We start from the raw sequence: 20,918 nt of genomic DNA, 5'->3' as shown, positions 1-20,918 counted from the left end.
TTTGAAAAATAGAAAAACCCATCTTAAAATTCATAATGGATTATCAAGGAACTCCAAATAACCAAAAACAATCTTTAAAAAAAAAAATCAGATGTACTTCATGATTTCAAAAGTTCCCACAAAGCCTATAGTAATCAAAACAGTTTGGTACTGGCATATGGACCAATAGAATAGAGAACCCAGAAATAAACTCATATATATGGTCAAGTGATTTTTGAGAAGTGTCAAGACCATCTAGTAGGGGAAAGGACAGTCTTTTCAAAAATAGTGTTGGAAAAACCAATACCCACATGCAAAAGAATGAAACTGGACCTTTATCTACCCTCCTATACAGACATGAATTCAAAATGGATCAAAAACTAAACATAAGCGTTACAACTCTACAACTCATAGGGAAAACTTAATGACACTGGATTTTGCAGTGATTTCTTGCATATGCTGGAAGTGTTTGCAATGACAGCAAAAAAAAAAAAGACTTCATCAAAATTAAAAACTTTTGCACATCAGAGGACACTATTAAGAGTGCAAAGTCAACACCACTGGTCATTAGGGAAATGCATATCAAAACCACAGTAAGAGACCATTTTACACCCACTGGGATGGATATTATTAAAAATAAAAAAATAAACCACAACCAGGACATAACAGGTACTGAGGATGAGGAGAAATTGGAGTCCTTGTGCACTGCTGGCGGGAATGTAAAATGGTGCAGCCACTGTGGATAACAGTTTGGCAGTTCCTCAAAAAGTTAAACACAGAATTACCATATGACTCAACCATTCCACTCCTGGCTGTCTACCCCAAATAAGTGAAAACAGGAATCTGAACAGATATTTGTATGTGAATGTTCATGACAACATTATTCACAATTGCCAAAAGGTGAAAACAACCAAAATGTCAACAGATGAATGGCTACACAGAGTGGCATGTACTATTCAGCCTTAAAAAGGAATGAGCTTGATACATGCTACAAGAGGACAAATATTTTATGCTTCCACTTCTGCAAAGTACCTGGAAAAAGCAAATTCATAGAGACAGACACTGTGTTGAGGTGAGATGGATGGAGCTCTGGGAGGGAAAATGGGAAGTTAGTGTTTAATGGGTACAGAACTCCTCTTTGGGATGATGAAAAACTTATGAAAAGAAAAGAACTGGAGATGGACAGTGGTGACAGTTGTACTACAGTGTGAATGTACGTAATGCCACTGAATTGTACACCAAAAAAAGATGGTAAATTTTATGTATATGTTGGCACAATAAAAAAATTAGGAACTAAAATCTGTGACTGTATATTAAGAAGAAATAAGATACCGAAAACTATCTCCCCAAAATTTACCACTTGGAAGGTTTTAGGAAATAAGGCAAATCTCTTCATAGAATTCTCATGGACAGAGACACAGGCATTTTATATTAAACATGTTTATGGCTCTTAAATTTTAAGAGAAAGTACTCAAAGAAATATAAAAAGCTTTATGGCAATATAATGACAGTCTTTGTTACTTAAATCCTGTCAGTTGCTGGAGAATTCAGCCTTTGTCCAAGAGTGGCAATGCCGTCAAAAAAAAAATCACACTTTAAAAAAAAAAAACCCAATAGTCACTGGCTTTTTTGATTGCCCAGGTGATTCCCAAGACCCAGTCTATCCATCAACTCATTTAAATAAATTCCCTCCAGTTTTTCCTATCCCCATCAGTAGACCATGATTTCAGTGTTACCTCTGGTCGTAAGATAGCGCCATGGCCCGGATTCCAGCATCGCAGCCTGGATAGGCAAAGAGGTGCTTGAGGTCAGACACCTGCCAGACCATGACCACACCATTGTCTCCTCCTGTGAGCAGGTACTGCCCATCTCGGCTCAGCTGGATGGCCTAGGAGAGACACAGTAATATTCAATAGAGCTGTGGCCCTAGGAGAACCCCGGCTCCCACCCCGTGTTTCATTCCTCCACCATGAAGCCACTCAATGCAGGGAGAGAGTGGACGCATGTGTTCCTAAGGAGGTTTTAAAGGAGGTTTTAGGAAATCAGAAGTTACAGAAAACTTTTGCCATTTTCCAAAAATCAAATGGACAAAGTTAGGCAGTGTTTGAGGTTTTGTTTTTTTAATTTTTGCTTTTTTAAAAATGAGCTGGCAAACTCTTCCAGCTCTGTGACTACTATTTAAATTGTTGTGGCCTGGGACCAGCATTCTAAAATGAGGAGCCTCCTGGCATCTCTCGAGTTGTCGTGTGGATGTGCTAAGCCCAATTTGTACCAAGGCTGGGCAGGCAGTGCTAGCTGACCTCAGATCCCCAATAAAACACTGCTGCCTTTGGGGCGAGGGCCCCACAGGAGAAGACCGAGAGCTTTAGCACCTTCGCTAGGCCTGCTGGATTTTTACAGCAGTTAGGAAGACAGCTTGGCAGATAGAGAACCAGCTTCCAGGGTGATTAAACCCCAGGTGAAGCATTTTCTCCTTGCCCCAGGACTGACTGCTTCCTGCTGGTACGAACAGGAAGTACAGACATGGAATTAGCTCTTCAGTCCTGTAAATGAGGCCAAATGCAGACCACTGCCTGTTTTTATATGACTTTTTACATTTTTAGTGGTTGGAAAAAATCGAAGAATAATATTCCATGACATGTGAAGATTATATGAATTCCAAATTTCAGTGCCTGCAAATACGAGTTATTGGAACATAACCACACCTGTTCATTTACGGCCACTCTCACAAGTGACTACAACAGAATACAGAGCCTGCAAAGCCGCAAATGTTTTTTATCCTTCTACAGAGAAAGTGTAAACACCTGTAATCCTATGTCTACCTGGACAGCGAATATGGGAAGACAGATTGTGCTAGCAAGCCAGAAACAAAAAAATCTAACTGCTGAAAATATATTTTACTCTGGTCTGCACACAGTTTTAGTATAGTTGCCTTAAGTCTGTAACCTGCCCTTTGACAAAATTTTTTAAAAGTCCTAGAAAAGTAAGGACTGTTCCATAACCATTCAATTCACATTTACATAAATGCCAACTTTTACTGGTCTTTGTATTCTCAAGAATACAAAAATACACCTAAGGGAAAAAAACCATGTATGGAAGATAGTTACAGGTAAGAAGTATTCTCTAAATCTTAACCCAGTACATTAATAGTAAGATTTTTCAATATAAGTAAAAATCAATATCCTTTCCTCCCATTCACGTCACAAATGGCGATCGCTAAGGGCTACCAGGGACCTGCAGTATGGGCTGGGGCAAACAATTATTTGCTACACTTATAAAATTCAGCTGATGAAAATCCATTAACCTTATGGTTGTGGTTCACTTGAGTTTTATACCTGAGGCTTTCTGCTGGATAAGTGCTATATTAAAACATAAATTTAAACTATTAATCTTTAACTCTTTGTTCTAGTAAAGAATTGCTAATCCTAGTTCTGTCTGGACTTAAATAAAGCCTGGATTTTTAGGATTATACATTTATTGGCATCCAAAACATTTTAATAAGCCAGGTGCCTGCCGAAGTGAAAAAGTATTTTGTTGGCCTTTCTCATGAGAAGCCTGTCAAGTTCCCCTGGAGTAAGAGCCACGGTGACATTTACTGAGGGCGCCCCATCTTCCACCCAAACCAGTGCTCACAGAGTTCTTAACTCTAACACCTTTTCTCAGCGTCCGGGCTGGGTTGAGACCAGAGGTTTTAAGAGGGCCCCAGAGACATGTGAGCGTCCCCTGGAATCTGGAGTGCCTTGGACAATGCCACCGCTGCCCTGGTTTCTATGGCCATAGCAGTCTGCCAGGCATGATCATGTCCTAAAACACAGCTTCCCCAGAAAAAGAAAATAAATGAATTCCAATGGGTGAAATGGTGGTTATCCTTTGTTTAGGATAAAATAACTTTGCTGCTCTGTACAGGCTGCCCACTTAATTTCAGTTACTCATTAAGACATCTAAACACTGCCTAGCTGATGTGCTATGATACGTTAACCAAATGCCACCGAACAATCTGGCATCTAAATAAAAACAGGTGGGAAACCTTGATTAGCGCAGAGGTTCCCCAGGCTGCCTGCCTGCAGGGTTCTTGGTATTTCAAAGAAACTTAATTTCTGGTCTGAGCTGATGACTAATTTGTTTCCATGGTCTCCTTTCCTTATATAGCTCAGACTGCAGGGTGGAACTGGAGAGTTTTGCTCTGTGATGTCTCTTATTCTTCCTCTCTCCCTCCCTCCCCAGGCAATGAGCTGTGAAAGTGTCAGTCTCTGGAGCCATGGGCAGGTAGGGCTCATTTGAGGCAAGCTTGTTTTAATCACACAGTTGCCACTTGCAAGTTAGCATGATAAAGTGCAGGAGTGCTGGGGAAAAGGCAACGGATTGTTTAAGCCTAAAATCCAGTGGGAAATATTACAGGGGGAAAAAAAAAACAATGGCTATAGGGCAGAGAGGAAAAGCATGTATGTATGAACAGTCTGCAGAAAGCCTCCTTACTATTGCCTCAAGGAACTTCCCAGAGCCTTCAGTACTAACTGAAATGCCACAGATATTGTTTTAGCCAGCAAGGGATTTCAAATTATTTTACAGATTTATTAGTGTTGCTGACAGTATAATCGTAACTCAAAGTGACAGATTATCAACATTATTATTGTAAAGAAAAGAGGAAAGGAAAATCCTCTGATGTGTACTTGGTTTAAATGAAGTATTATGGGAAGGAAGGGAAAAATAAAAGTAGGAGTACATGCTTTTGTGGTAGAGGCAGTCAAAATACAGTGAAGAAAACTCGCAGAGCAAAATGGAGAACACACTGAATTAAGAAATCAATGCTGCGATACAGAAGCAGCAAGTGCCCTTCATTTCATCAATGTAATCTATACTTAGGGTTGTTTCTTAATACTTCCTGACCCCAGTATTTGTTTACTTGAGAGAAGGGGGGGGATCAGATTAGGTCTGGGAAACTGAGAGAATTTATGTCATCTAAGCTGCCCTGGGTCAGTAAGAGCAACGAACATAATGTCCAGAGCTAGCTTACAGACAAACTCGGAGGGCAGAGGCCTCCCGCCTCGCACCGGCGACACGTCCGGAGTCCCCTCACCATACACAGTTCACATGCACCTCCAACCTCATCCCAGAAAATGACAGGAACACCACAGCTTCGTTTTATCTTAAGCTGCCCCAGAGGGCTGGTAGTGAGAAAGGAAGGACCTTGAAAAAACAGCCTCTTCAAAGAGCAGTCCTTACTGTTTTCTTTAACCTCTAATACTTTTGGAGTCATGTCCTGAAAATGAAGCAAGACTCCAGAAGGTCCACTTGCATTACCATTGCTTGTTTATCAAAAGGGAAAAAATGTCTGCCTAATTCCCATCATAATTGGAAGCCCAACTCCCTTAACTTGGTAAGTGTTGGTCTTGTCATTCAAGAAGTCAAGTCTGGAATGAGAGACTAATCCTGACTAGTCATGAACCCTGCGGCTCCCACCAGCCACCGATTCACGTGTGCAGAGGAGCCAGGTCAGGTGTGGCCTGGTCTACTCCTGCAGCTTTGATACTCAGAAAACAACCATGTGCAGTCAACTTTCTGAGAGGAAAAAAAAAAAAAAAGCCAAACAAGGCTACTGAAAGCCACCCAGGTTGGCTTCAGGGCGTGTTGTCACGCACAGAGCTCTCTGGCTGAGCGACATGGTCGGCACGGCCGGCACACGCCGTGGTCTGTCAACACGCAAGCCCTGTCCAAGTGCCACCTGATGATTTTCTTCTGGCGTGGAAAGTTGTCTGTGACCAAAACGGAGGTCTCTCTAGTGAACCCTCTCCCCTCCTCACTTGCCACACTTGGAGGTCAAGATCTAGAAGGGTGAAAAGTCTGTAGTGTACTCACCCTTATGTTATCATCTGTTTCCATAGTGGCCTGGAGTTTCCCGTTCACGCTGAATGTACAGAAGCAGCCATTTTCATAGAATATGACACAATGACCCTCTCTTGACGCCTGAATGAGTTTTGGTTTCAGGCAGTTCTCAGGACCTTCCAAAGTCCTTAACAAGTCTCCATTCATGGAATGTATGAGACATGGTCCTTCTGAGAAAAGAAAAACAAAAGACAAAAATTTTTTTAATGATGACATGTGAAATGAATCTTGAGCACAGCTCAAACAGGATCACACAGCTGTAGGAACCCTTTAAAAATTACATATCTTCTATATGTTGTTTTACAAAACGTCCTCTGCATGCTGGCCAGATCTCACCTTCTACTTGGGAGAGGAGCAAAGCCAGGTCGTATACACTCAAGCGTACTTCTCCTCAAGAGACAGGGAGCTCCTTTATGAAATTCATTACGCCAAGAGACGATTAAAACAGGACGCATTCAGAAAGGAACAGGACAAATTCCAAATCCTAGAGGTGCTTCTGGGAAGACTGGGCCACAGTTAAACACAGGCTGCCATCGAGCTCACGATGAAGCTCTGCCTGCATGTCACAGGGGCCCCAACAGCAGTGGCCACACTGGGCCCACGTGGGGACAGCTCATTAGAGCAGCTTCGGGAGGCCCCAGCCTTCTTCTGCCCACTGCTCATTATTTCCCAATGAAAGAACGTCGCTGGTTGTCCACCTACTCCCCACCACGTACTCCCTCCCTCCCAGTAAATTCACGCACAGATCCTCCTGCCAGTGAGTACACTTGCCCGCTGCCCTCAAAGTGAGCGGCACCCACACTCCCAACGTCCCCAGGCTGCCGTCCAGGCCGAGCTGCCTGAGGAGGATGGGAGCTACTGGCGAGTGCACGCCTATTGGAGCGCTTTCATTTCTGTTGATGCCTGCTGCATGTACGGTAAAGGGGTAGGTAACTGAAATCACCCGTGTGAGGCGTCAGTTTTAAGAGCTGCCTGCATCCGACAAGAGGGGTAACGAGTCTAAGGCCTGCTGATCTCCAAGCTAAATCACTCAGGCCTACGGGCACTTGTGACCTGACCCCACAAGACTACGAAGAGCGTGCCCTTTTGAAAATCAGGTTCTCTGCTTCTTCTTGACTGCTCAGGGAGATTCTAAGCTTTTTGTGTTCTCAACATAAATACAAACCAGCAGCCTCTGCTTGACGTAGTCCCAGCATGCATGAGTATCCAGGATCACTCTTTAAATGACACCAGTCCCTCACTACAGTTCAAACTTCAGGTTTCACAGTCATTGCGTAAAGTTCACATTTTGTGACTAGCTCTTCAGTCCACAAATGACTATGTAAATAACGGATGTGCAACAGGAGTGACCAACCACATCATTTCCTTCAGAGTCTGTCAGTGAGTGGTCGCTGACGGTCTGTTCCTTGGTCCATGCACACAGAGCGAACTGTGTGCTTGTGTCGCTTTCTCATCTCCAGTGAGAAACCACGTGACGTTTTACAAAAATGGATCATCAAAAGGGACTACTGGCCAAAAGGAAATGAAAAGTGATAAAGCTGAGAGTGAACTTTGTGAGTGAATATAAATGGGGTCACAGGAGAAAGAACTGATTCTGGAAATGTTGATGTTGTTGAGAGACTACAGATATGCAGCCAGAGGAAATCCATGAAGGTGAACTTAGTGACACAGATTAGAAAAGGGGTTCTAACAAAAATGATGACATCACAGAAGAAGTGATGCCAGCAAGATCCTTCACTTTAAAGGAACCCAAGGGGAGGTTTCATGATGCCGAATGCACAGAAGAGAAAATGTTGGAAGCTGACCAAAACTTTGAAAGGAGCATGACAATTGGTCAAAGCACAGAAAAGATTCTCCCTCTTTATCTTAAGTTATACAAAGAGGAGGCAAGCACTGTTCTACTCTTGATAAGTTTCTCATGAGGAAAACACTTTAATTTTCAATGTTTCTAATGTTTTAGTGTATTATGTAAATGTGAGTTTAACTGGGTTTTTTGTGCTCATGTATGTGCGTGTGTGTATATAACTGTGTAAACGAATTTTTAGTGTTTTGACAAAAAATTTTAAAAGCCATGAAACAACCCCAAATGTCCCCCACTGACTGTTACAATCAGTCTACATGGTGTTCAGCTTGTATGGTTATATTTATGGTCCTGCACTACCACCCAAAGCAAGGATGACCTTTACTATGATAGGATTATTTTACATGTCTAATTTTTTGTGTGTTTTTTGTGTTTTTTTTAAATTTTATTTTTAAGTAAGCTCTATACCCAATGCGGGGCTCAAACTCACAACCCTGAGATCGAGAGTTGCATGCTCTATCGACTGAGCCAGCCGGGTGCCCCTGTGTCTAATCTGAATCCCACATAGTCCAAGAACTTACATCTGCTCAGGATATATGAAATTCTTGGGTATAAGAAAGAAAAAAAATCTAGTAGGTATAGAATTCTTGTTACCATTATTTCATTGCCTTGACCAGCTAAATTTTTAAATACAATCCCTTGAATATTTAATAAGTCTTGTTAGTGAGATGAAGTATTATAGTTCGAGACACAGATAAGGTGAGTCAAATACTCAATGCATCCCCATCAGATAACCTTCAAAGACATAGGATTACAGTACTTTTTTGTGTGTTCAGACCTCAGCTCAGGACAGAGCGACAGAGAGATGGATAAACTATTGCGATGGAATAAGCAATGAATTAGAAACAGCTATGTTCCAGGTTAGATCCTCATTTGTTGCGTGTGCTCTTTGAAAGCTTGCTTCATATCTTTGGCTAAACATATGATGATGTGGCAAGGGCAGACCTCCAGGCGAATCAGCTTAAGGATCTCCCCACTCCATCCTCAATGCCATCCTGGCTCCTGCCTCGTTCTGAGATTTGGAAGTTAAACCAGATCAGGTCGAGTTCCCTCCAGGTGTGAGATGAAACCCAGCCCAGAGTCCAGAAGAATAAACAGAGAGACGAAGATGTTCCTTGTGCCTGCTTCCCTCTTCAGAGCAATGCTGTGAAACACAATTTTCTGCAGTGATGTCAATGTTCTGTATTTATGCTGCTCCATCAGTAGCCACGGTCATGTGTGAGCAGTGAACACCTGGACTGGCTAATATCACCAAGGAACTGCATTTTAAGCTTTATGTAGTTAACTTACACATTTTAGTTAATTTAAATAATCCTGTGTGGCTAACAGCTACTATAACGGACAGCATTGCTTAGAGAAAAGAGTACTAAATCCATCCTTGCAAACAAAAAATTCATACATTTATGAAGGTACCACAGATTTACCTTTGGAACCACTTAACACCAGGCCGAGCTCAGCACAGACAGCAGCACAAGTGATCTCATAGTCATGGCCTGTCAAAATGGCTCGAGGAGTGGTGGTCTCACCTTTAGGAAGAAACATAAAAACAAATCAATTCAAGTTCATGCAGGGGATTACCTCTCTCCACTCCCTCTACTTAAATAACCAAAACCTTGTTCCTAATTCCTATAATGCCTAAATCTTTAATTCACAGTTTGGAAATCTGTCCAAAAATCCTATTTTAGCACTAGATCCAAACTATATGCTAGAGTATTAGACCAGTTGCCAAATTTCTAATCCTTACATGATTATCGAGCAACAGTGGTTGAAAACACAGAGTAATATAAGACAAGAATCTGCATTGTAGAATGACTCAGATACTTCCCAAATATTTTAATATAAGCCCCTTGAATAGATGATTTATAGATGGATGATTATAAAAGTAGTGACTCTGGCTTGATTCACGTTTCAAAGAAAGGCAGCCCCACCTTTTCCATGGGCCCCTGAGATCCCTGTTGTAGTGAAGACAGTCTGAACTAGGACGTGATAATCTCAAAGTAGCCCCTCTCTTAATGCTTATTTACTAATGTTATGTATTTTCCTGATGTAGAAACCTCGCAGACGGTATTTCTCTGTAGTTCAAAGAACAAAGGGAAAATAAAGCAAACTCTTACATGTAGTTCCAATAGTGACTGAAAACTAGAGGAGGAAGGTGAGGAAAGGCTAACAGAGCATGAGTATCCAGATAATGGAAGATGTTTCCAGACATTTTCACAATAGAAGAAGTCACCCTGTATCTTAGTCCCAAAATAAAAAGCAAAGAAACCTGGTTGGTTAATAAGAAACCCACACCACAGACGCCCAGCTCAGATAAAGAGGACAGTCATGGGCTTCCTTTGTGGCTGACTCATGCCAAGTGGCAAGGATAAGCCAAATTCCTTATTTAGCCTGAAAAATACTATTTTCAGGCCACATCGGCCCTCCAATTTTATAGTGTCTAAGGACAAAGACACAGAAAGCCTTTATAAATGGGACTAGAGAGCAGTGTTCTGTTAGCATGCTTAGATCTCCTCGATTTGGACTGGTTTCACAGGAAGATTTGTAAGTGATACTATATAATCCCAAAAAGGCAAATGTGCCCAGAGAAAGGTCTCTGGCACCAGCTGCGGAAGTCTCTAGAACAGAACTTGTTATCCTCTCAGGTAGGTCAGGGAAAATCCAGCAGAAGCCTGCTGTCCTTGAAAAGGCGGATTCTGGCTGTCACACAATTAAAAGAGCCTCCAGCGCATGGTTTTGGTGATGGGTCACAGTGGACTCTGACAGTTCATGCAAGACGTATGCACAGGCCTGTGCTTTCTGGGAGGGAGGGGAAGAAGGGAAATAGCTTTTACCGAATGCACAGAGATCCACGAGCAAACACTGGGGAAGGTCTCTCCTATGGAGACGGGGCCTGGTTTCTGTGCTTCCTGCACGTCAGCTGGAGCCTACAGGTATTTTGTGTCCAGCCATTACAAAGAATCACTACCATGCATTTACCGTGGAACACAATGCAGAGCTGCGTCCCCACAGAGTGCCTCCTGGCCTCTGGTGACTATAAGCTATTCCGCAGTGAGAGTAAGCAGAGGGGCAGCGTATCAAACCACACGGGCTGTGCCACGTGTGGCCAGACACTGGGACTGGCCTCCATGCTTAGTGACGGAGGGAGATGTCAGATGACATATTAAGAGGAAAGAGGGTGCTTGTGCTCTCTCCCCCTCTCTCATCCTCTCTCTGATAAGTAAGTAAGTAAATAAAATATTCTTAAAAGGCAACGCGGTAAGTGGAACAAGGGGCTTGGTTTCTTTTGATTCAAAGTTGATAAGCTTTGAGGGAAACCCACCTTAATTACAAAGTTCACTTGACTATTTTGCAAACCAGAAAGAATTTGTTATAAGAGCAACTATGTTTTTTTTCCTTAAAAAGTACACAAATTTGGGAATTTTTTAAAGAAAAGCAGCAAATAATGTAAGCCAATCTGAACTACTTAACTTTCTGTTAGAGATCAGCTTTGCCACAAAAATTAGAAATAAGTATGTTTTAAAAAGTTACCTAGAGTTAGCCCTGATTCACAGTTTCCCCCTTTCCCAAGATGCTCTACATTCTACAAAATATTATACAACATTATTTTCAAAATTAATGTTTAATTATACATTTTGGCAACCTTTTTAAATCAAGAATTAAAATCATTAAGTTCTAAGGAATACATTTTCAATGTGATTGTTCCTTTTTTGTTTTCATAAGTTACCATTTTATTGAGGCGGGCAGATTTGTGTTTTAACTTGAGTTGTCTTGGAATTCCTTAGTGGGGAATGAAAGTTTGAAGGAAAACTGGGGGCAACTGAAAGCAATCTAAAGTGTAAGCCAAAGCAAACAAAGGACAGATGGATAATGGACCCAGAAAATGTTGTCACTTAGGCATGTTAGTGCTAACTTTTTTTATTTTTTCTAGATCTAAGAATTTTTTCTGGGGACATAGGAAGTAAGAAAATTGCTAATTATATTTCTTCAACGTAAGAGCTGAAATACTGAGAATTTTCTAGGACCATAAAGTTAGAGTTTAGGAAGCCTCAAGATTAAGCCCATTAAGTGGGTTAAGATAAAAGCATTCTTTTTGTAAACTCATAATTAAGATTTTTTGTAAGTATGCTTTACTTACAAAATACAAGTTTCCAATGATCCACACTATAGCAATCATTTCTCCCTCCACATGTCAGAAGACATACACATACTGCATGATTTCAAAACTGAAAAAGATTTTTCTTTTCCTAGAGCCTGATCTCTAAATAAGGAATTGTTCAGTGCTAGGACTTTGGCTTCAAAGTTTGGCAAAATGTCCTCTAACCCAGGAAGCAGGTTAGACAGTTCAGGAAATATAGAAGAAAAAAAAAAAGGAAAGGAAAAGAAAAACAACAAATTAAAAACATAAGGGTAAACTTACGACCACTGGGTTGTTCTCAGGTAACTGGTTTCACAAACACTCGCTGGATTTCCAGTAAGAAGACTGTGCTATTTAACATTCCCTCCCCTTTAGGAAATGCACATTAATAGCCCCTAAAAATCCATGTATAAGAATATAAGGAAGGATATCAAATCCTCTTAAAAAAAGCTGTTTCCAGTCTTGTTTAAAGACTGAACTGTGTATTCCCTTTATTATCTGCTATGCAGATTGAGTATTCTTTACATTTTCTCATCAAAAAAATCTGTTCACAGTAAATACTTGTTGGATTTTTGTAAGTTCCAATAAACCAAGCGTTTTAAATATTAAAATTTCACTACAGCAAATATAATTATATGATATGGGACTTAAATCCAACAGATCCAAACTGTTTAAATTCAATAGATATTTGGGGGACCACTTGGAATAAAATTACTAAGGGTAGAAGGGCAAATCAGAGGCAGAACACAGGCTTTATATGTGGCTCACAGAATTTATTTATTTCTTTGCAATTACGCTGTTATACATCATCCTGGATCACAGAGCCCAGCAATAACCACCTACAGAAAGGAAAGGAAAAACTGCTCCATATCTGTGTCTATTTGTTTGGAAAGTCCAGAAACGAAATCTAGGAACCATGTAACTCATTGCCATGGTAGCACTCACATCCCAACCTCATGCCAGCCCTGAGAGTTAATACTTAGGGGGGGAAAGCAGCTCAAATAAAACAATACTGGCCATACGTTACTTTTTCAAAGACCCCAAAGCTATCACCATTTTTTAACTGACATCTCTAAACCAAATAAAGAGCAGGAAAAAAAAAAGTCTTTCAAAAAATATCAGATTAATTCCTTGATAAAAATTTGCAGTAGTTAATGGATACAAGAAGTCTTTACTTTTGCTTCTGAGATAGTTGGATCTACCAAAAGCCAGATCATAAAGCAGAACAGATTCCTCTAAGAACCTTTTAAAGTCTTACTGCTTGAAATATCGTCATGGCTTTCAATAAAGCTGAGAGAAAAATTTATCTTGCTGCTAGTTTAAGGGGCTACACTTCAAACTCTTCTTAAAGAAAAATAAAAAGAGAAAGAGGATAGACTTCTTGGACTGCTTTGAAAAGCCTGAGCAATTACTTCAAAGGAAAGGGTGTCTTTGTCCAGAGAGCAGGTTTATGACTACTGATGCAAATCCTAACCAAAGGCTGAAAAGGATACTCAGTGCATCTTTATGGATGGCCTTAAAGGAAGATGAACAAGTCAAAGGAGATTAAAGACAGCCCAAATCCTGCAGAGAATACCAGGACACACCAGTTTTTACAGATGTGCTTTTCTCAGTACATAATACTGGAAATATCAGTACAAATTTACAGACACTATTCTAACAACCCAACTTGAATTTAAGCAGCACAAGATCTCCATAATACCCATTTAGCATTTATATTGGACCTATGTTTTAAAATATGAGGTGACATGTTTTACACCATTAGGCAGAATAACAAATGTTTTTATTAAATGTGTTTCTTTGGTGCCCTCAAAACTAAGTATATTTCTCCAGCAAATGGACCCTGAACCATTTACAATTATACCTCAAAGAAGAGAAGAGGAAATAGTAATTTCTCTAGCACCCTGTTCATAAATATTCAATGAGAAAAATATTTCAAAAGATACGTCTCCATTAAGGCAAGGGGGATTAATAATCCAGGTAAAAATAGACCAGACATGCATTTCTGGCAAACTTTTGACTTACATTTTAAAAAATAAATAAAGTTCTTGGTATTTTTGGCATCATCTCCTCAGTCTTATGAAAATTAAATTACTTCAAAATGTACTATGAAGTTCTCATTAGCAGTTTAAATATGTTATTAGCAGAGAGAATCCCCTTCATTCATTTCTCATGTTTTAAATACCATTTATTATGAAACGAAGTTTGGTTCAACATCCCCCTATTCCTGCTTTTGTAGAAATGAAATTAGTTCTTTCAATTAATACTTAATTTAGATGACTCCTGGGCCAAAAGTTAACATTTCCCAATTGCTTTCTCATTCATTCACTTACTCCTTTGTTCACTTAATAGCATTTACTGGATATATATTATGTGTAATGCACTGTGGAAACGAAGAGGGGAATAAAATATAGTCTTGTATTGGCAAATGACTTGATTCTAAATGGTCACCGGATAAGGTTTTGTTACCTTACTATAAACCTGCAAATTATAAATACCTAGAATTGGAAAGGTCAAAAGCTGTACTGGAGTTCAAACTATTTATTACAAATGAATTTTTATACAAAATGAATATTTCACAGCAATTAATAAAGTCCTTAAATAAAAACAACTGATATAATTTTCCACATTATTAAAATGTAATGCCATCTGACCTCTTAGGGAGGTAAAACAAAATATGAAACCCAGTTTTGTTTAAAAAAATCATTTTAATAGAGTATTCATTCTGAAAGAAAACACAAGTTTAAGAACCTAAATATATGTTATTAAGTATAGATTTTTTATAATCTAAGTATTATACAATATATGCCAGTCATTTCCTAGAGATGGATACTTCTATTTTGCACATGGCTTTGTTCCATTTTAATTACATTTTGATTACTACAGCACAGAGAAAAAAAATTCACGTGAAAACTGTACACTAAGCTTTCTCATGTGGCTCACCATAATGGCAAACCGAGAAAGGAAATGGCTTTCTGAAGCGGAAATGAGGTTAGCTACTAAATGTTTTTTAAACATTTCCCATTAACTTCCTAATGTCCCAATGGGAATTATAACATTACATTTTAATTATGCAAAGGGAAATTATTTGAAAGTTGTTCTATTCCTTCTATCTCCACCAACCCTTCTCCTCCTCTCCATTCATTGTGGTCTCTTTGGTGAAAAACATGATAATTTGGTTAAACATATAGACTACGGAAGATAAGCCAAAGCTGCACTTAGGGTGGGACAACCATAAGAGCAAATTTCGGTAACTTCCTCTTGTAAAAAATATTAGAATTATTAATGTAAGACAAGATCATGTTGGTACAAAAATCCACTGTAAATGGTTTATAATCTTTCTCCTGTCTCCGTCTCTGTGTGCATTTCTTTCTGTCTTCTAAGCAACGTTAGAAAAATGTGTTTGTGTGAGTATGTACCTACAATTATATACTTAAAGTATAACCCTAAATGGTGTAATAATATTAAAAAATACAAAATCCTGGGTGGCTGGGTGGCTCAGTTGGTTAAATGTATGACTCTTGATTTTGGCTCAGTCTTGACCTCAGAGTCATGAGACTGTCATGGGACTGCCCCCCCCCCATGTCAGGCTCTGTGCTGGGGGTGGACCTGCTTAAGATTCTCTCTCCCTCTCTCTCTGCCTCTCCCCCGCTTGAGCACTCTAAAAAACAAAACAACACAATATCCTGGGGGTGCCTGGGTGGCTCAGTGTGTTAAGCATTTGCCTGGGACAATTGAACCCCAGTACGGGCTCCCTGCTTAGCAGGGAATCTGCTTCACCCTCCCCCTTTGCCCGTCCCCCCTGCTCATGCTCTCTCTCTCTCTCTCTCTCTCTCAAAATAAATAAAATCTTAAAAATAAATAAATAAAAATAAATAAATAAAAACTCAAAATCCTAACATGATGTACACTGTCCTAAGAATTCAGTTTAGCAAAATTATCTCTGTATTTTCTTTTGAATACAAAGCATGCTTTAGTGACAGGATTGCATCAAATTTTCTATAACTGATGGCCCAATTAAATTAAAAAATGCAGTACAGTTTAGTGATCAAGAATGGCACCTCTGGCCTAGAGTGCTAGCTATGTGACCTCCCTTGGGCATGTTCTCATAGTTTCAGTAAGCTCTAGGAGCTTCAAGGCCCAGGGCAGCAAGTAAAGACATATTTACAATCTCTCTGTGCCTCATCTGTAAAAAAAGGGTCCTAATAGTAGTTACTACGCAGGTAAAGTGCTTTTGATGGTGCCCAGCATGTAGTGAGCACCCAGCAGGTACCACCTAGGAGTAAAATAGTACTACTTATAGTAGAATGATTTTCACTCTCTGTTGTAGACACTTCTTTCAGCAAAAGTAGGGATCATATCTGGTCCTATGTTGCATAAATGAAAATTAGAGATGGTTCTGATTATTTTTTGTTTCTTGTCATTCTTTTGTTTCTTAATTTCTAAAAATCATACTTTGATATCTCCCATTCTTCCTTTTATTAGACTTTCCAACCTTCCCTAACACTCCATATAAATTCTGATAAAACTACTAATATCTAGAAGCCTATAACAGGAAGTGAAGATATATTAATATAATTAGGTATTCCTCCCCAATATATCTTTATTTTCTCTGATTATTGAAGTAATACACATTCATTATAAAACATTCAGATAATTTAGTAAATTATGAAGAAGGAAATGAAAAAACTGCGTCTAAATTCCACTTCTTATAAATAACCACTGCTAAATAACATAATAAAAAACGCTCTGCTGGCTGTCATTCTGGACTTTTTTCTATGCATAAATATACACAGAATACGGAGTATACACATAGACATAGATACCTAAAAGATATATGATACATGTAGTTTGGTGATCTTTTACACTTAACGATACAGGCAGCATATCTTTCCATGTCGATACCATAAACTCATAATACATTAATGGTCATCCAGTATTTCATTAGATGAACATATCAAATTCTACTTAACTAATGTGTTTCTTTTTCCTTCTTGAGAGTTTTCATTTGCTGAAGCCCCAAAGAGGGGCTTGATATTCATTCTAATTCACTGATAGCTCCTGTAACTGTGTATCTAGTGTCTAGTAATATAAACACAAAATTCTGCCTCCAAAAAAGAATATAGATAAAAATATTTCACATCTTTGGCTATTAGAAACATCCTGAATTTGACACCAAAAGCAAAGGCAACAAAAGCAAAAAATAAACAAGCAGGACTACTTCAAACTAAAATGCTTCTGCAGAGCAAAAGAAACCATCAACAAAATGAAAAGGCAACGTATGGAGTGGGAGGAAATGCTTGCAAATCATATATCTGATAATATCCAAAATATATCAAGAACTCATACAACTCAATAGCAAACAAAGAAACAAACATAAAACAATCTGATTTTAAAAGATAGGCAGAGGAATGAATGAATGAATGAATGAATGAATGAATGAATGAATGGCAGAGAACGTGAATAGGTTTTTCCAAAGAAGACATCCAGATGGCTAACAGGTACACAAAGGTGCTCAGCATCACTCACATCAGGGAAATGCAAATCAAAACCACAGTGAGTTATCACCTCACAACTGTTAGAATAGCTGTTATCAAAAAGACAATAAATAGGGGTGCCTGGCAAGCTCAGTCAGGAGAGCATGTGACTCTTGATCTCAGGGTTGGGAGTTCAAGGCCCATGTTGGGTATAGAGAATACTTAAAAATAAATCTTAAAAAAAAAGCCACTTTTACTTAAGACTATCCTTAAAAAAAAAAAACAACAGATAATAAATAACAAGTGTTGGAGAGGATGTGGAGAAGAGGGAACCCTCATGCACTGGTGGTAGGAATGTAGACTGCTGTAGCAACTATGGAAAGCAATATGGAGGTTCCTCAAAAAATTAAAAATAGAACTATCATATGATACAGAAATTCCACTTCTGGGTATCTATCTGAAAGACATGTAAATACTACCTTGAAAAGATATCTATACCCTCATGTTCACTGCAGCATTATATATAATAGCCAAGACATAGAAACAACCTGTATCCACCAAGGGATGAATGGATACAGAAAATGTGATATATATATATATATCATTGTATTATTATTCACTCACAAAAAAAAGAGGAGATCCTGCCATTTGTGACAACGGGATGGACCTTGAGGGCATTATGCTAAGCAAAATAAGCCAGACTGAGAAAGAAAAATACTTCATAGTATCACTTTTATATGGAATTTAAAAAACCCCCAAACCAAACAAACAAAAAAAACTGAACTTAGAGATACAAAGAACAGACTGGTGGTTGGTGGGGAGGGGAGATGGCAAAGGTGGTCAAAAGGTACAAACTTTTAATTATAAAATAAGTCCTGGTAATGTACAGTATGATGACTATTAGTTAATAATACTACACTGTGTATTTGAAAGTTGCTAAGAGAGTAGATTCTCATCACAGGAAAAAATTTATAACTGTGTGGTAATGGATGTTACCTAAATAAATTGTGTGATCATTTTGCAATATATACATATATCAAGTTATTATGTCATACACCTGAAACTAATATGTTATATGTCAGTTTTATTGCAATTAAAGAAACATCCTGATCCCATTCACCCCAAGGAAATAAAGCAATCTCTCAGTTGTAGAAAATTACAAGCTACAAGAATAAAAGCTAAAAAGGTTAGCAGTCATGAAGCCTTAGCCATGGGAGGCATAAAGAATTCTAAGAATTTTTTCCTCCCTAAAAATACTTCAAAATCTAGAATCTGAAGTCTGACCAAGCCTATTTGTGAGCAAAATTACTTTAAAGACTACAGCAATTATTGCTTTGTAAAAGAAATCATTAGAAGCATTTAAGTATTTAATTTCATATAAAAATGAGTCTCTTTAATAGATTCTCAGGAATATCTTAAGTCCAGTATGAGGTACTCATACACAAAACTGTCAGACAATTTCTCTAATGAAATAAACTTTTTGGAAGGTGATAAAGTCGGCCTAATATGCTGTTCCAAGAGGTCTTGATTAAATGTGTCCTTATAGTGGTTCTCCAATAATGTTACACACACACACACACACACCCCCAATATTCAAAAAGCAGAAGAACCCCCCTTTTAGGGATGCAAGAAGTAGCTTGCGATTTTGCAGTTTCAGGGGATATTCAGTTTCAATTAAATGAAAGAAGATACGTTCAAAATTTTCTGAGAACTTTAGTTGACTAGAGGGAACTTGTATCTCCATACATTAGTTCTACCAATTGTTTGAAATTAAATTTCCCATCTGAGCATAAAGTATTAGACAAGCAACATTCTTTGGTGTGGCACTGTTAACATCTACACATGAAGATACCCAGTTTCAATTTGAGGGCATAAATCATCAGTTCTTCTGTTCTCATATTTATATGACTATAGCCTATGGCTGAATGGTATAGTCATTTTTCTCTGCAACTAAACAAGGTAAATAAACGTGATATATTGGCACATTACCCCACCACTCTGCATATGGTGCACATTAAGGTTGTATTCATTTGCCATATGAATATAATTCCTTTTACCACATCTACTATTAGTTACAAGCAGTAAATACAGAGTTGTTTTGCTGGAACTTGAGGGCCTGCATTACATCATGGAGCACTAAACATCCTGGACCTTCTGGAGAATTTCATAAACGTAGTAGTTTAATGTCACCTGAACTTGAACAATGCCAACATACTGTTTCAAACCCAACTTGATGAATTCTTCAAGAAAGAAGAAAAATACAGGGCAGTCTTAGTGCTAGTACAACAGTGCATGCCAGAAGTCAGGCCACAAGGAAAGCTCTCAATGAGGTAAATACAAGAACTCACGCTCTAAACAAAGAAACAGATCAAGAGTCGTATCCCAGGTATAAGAATGCTACTTGCTTCAAGAATTGCTTTCATATTCAGAATCAAGTGAGCATAAAGTTAAATATCCAAACAATTTTCTTCCACTGTAGCTTACTGAAGACCGGTGACCAAGAAGATAATAATTTATCTCATGACAAACTCATGCTTTGTTTTGTTAGGCATAGGTTGTGCTTACTTTTTCCTGAAACAATATATTTATTATAAATTTCCAAATCCACCTGAGGGTGGGGGAAAAAGAAGGAAGAAAGTGATTTCTTTTACAAACTTACATGGTTCAACACAAATGTACATATCTTGGGATTTATGACCCATCAATATCACAGCCAATTAAAAACAAAGTACAGCTGACTTATCAAGTACTGATGTTCGATTTACCAACATTAAGTCCCCAAGTACATCCAGCAGATGGTGCTCTAGGACACCTACTTACAGAGAGTAGTACTGTATGTGTTACAGCCACCTATATTTTGGCAAGACAAAGAATAAGGATTTATCAGTAGCTTCAGTAAAACATATTAGGCTTTATGATAGAAAGAACATAATTCCTAAATATGTGCACAAAAATATACATATGCATAAGCACACGTGCACAGAAGCAACCAGTAAATAATTCACACCTGGACATATAATGATACTACTTTTCTTATAGACTGATGAGTAGTCCATGTATATCAGTGGTATTTATAGTCATATGGCAAGATCATTCTAAATTCATTAAAAAAAAATTTAGAATGCCTGAAAGTTAGAATTCATTTTTAATTATAGCAGGAATGTCTCATTAGGGTGATACTAGTAAAATTAACAACAGTAGGATTTACGGTAATGACTTAAGTGATTGATGAGAGTATAACAAAATGAAGTTTTAGACAGAGAAAAAGCAGGGCAGCTATGGCATACAGTACTTTAAAAAACAGCTCTGTGGTCTGTTAGTGCTAGCCTTATGGTTAATAAAACCTTCTTTCTAATTAATGGTGCTGAAATATTCTTAAAGAACAGAATCTTGTTGTTATGAAAAAAACTTAAATACTTGTGTGTGTGTGTGTGTGTTTTTCAGTAGACGCCATTCCCATAAAGGAGAAAGCTGACATAGATTAGCATGTCTGATTGCAAAGAGGAAAAAAAAAATGCCACCTTTCAATCAAATCAAAAACAGAATGTGAGAATGGAAAAGTACTTTACTGAAATACTATATA

General features: G+C 38.5%; 1 protein-coding gene across 5 annotated transcripts in view; it reads right to left on the bottom strand.

Annotated features, from left to right (window-relative positions):
• The window catches only part of LRBA (LPS responsive beige-like anchor protein), a 725,452-nt gene that overhangs the window by 5,843 nt on the left and 698,691 nt on the right, over window positions 1-20,918 (bottom strand). For all 5 annotated transcript variants that reach the window (XM_034661533.1, XM_034661532.1, XM_034661534.1 and 2 more), the window contains 3 exons: window positions 9,148-9,249; window positions 5,836-6,032; window positions 1,716-1,867 (listed from right to left, as the gene is read on the bottom strand). In XM_034661533.1, coding sequence (XP_034517424.1) covers window positions 1,716-1,867; window positions 5,836-6,032; window positions 9,148-9,249 — 451 coding nt within the window. The remainder of the gene's footprint in view (window positions 1-1,715; window positions 1,868-5,835; window positions 6,033-9,147; window positions 9,250-20,918) is intronic.

The sequence above is a fragment of the Ailuropoda melanoleuca genome, chromosome 5, assembly GCF_002007445.2.
Source record: "Ailuropoda melanoleuca isolate Jingjing chromosome 5, ASM200744v2, whole genome shotgun sequence".
In the NCBI taxonomy this organism is placed as follows: Eukaryota; Metazoa; Chordata; class Mammalia; order Carnivora; family Ursidae; genus Ailuropoda; species Ailuropoda melanoleuca.
Note: the sequence above shows the minus strand (reverse complement) of the source record. Positions and strands in the feature narration are given on the sequence as shown.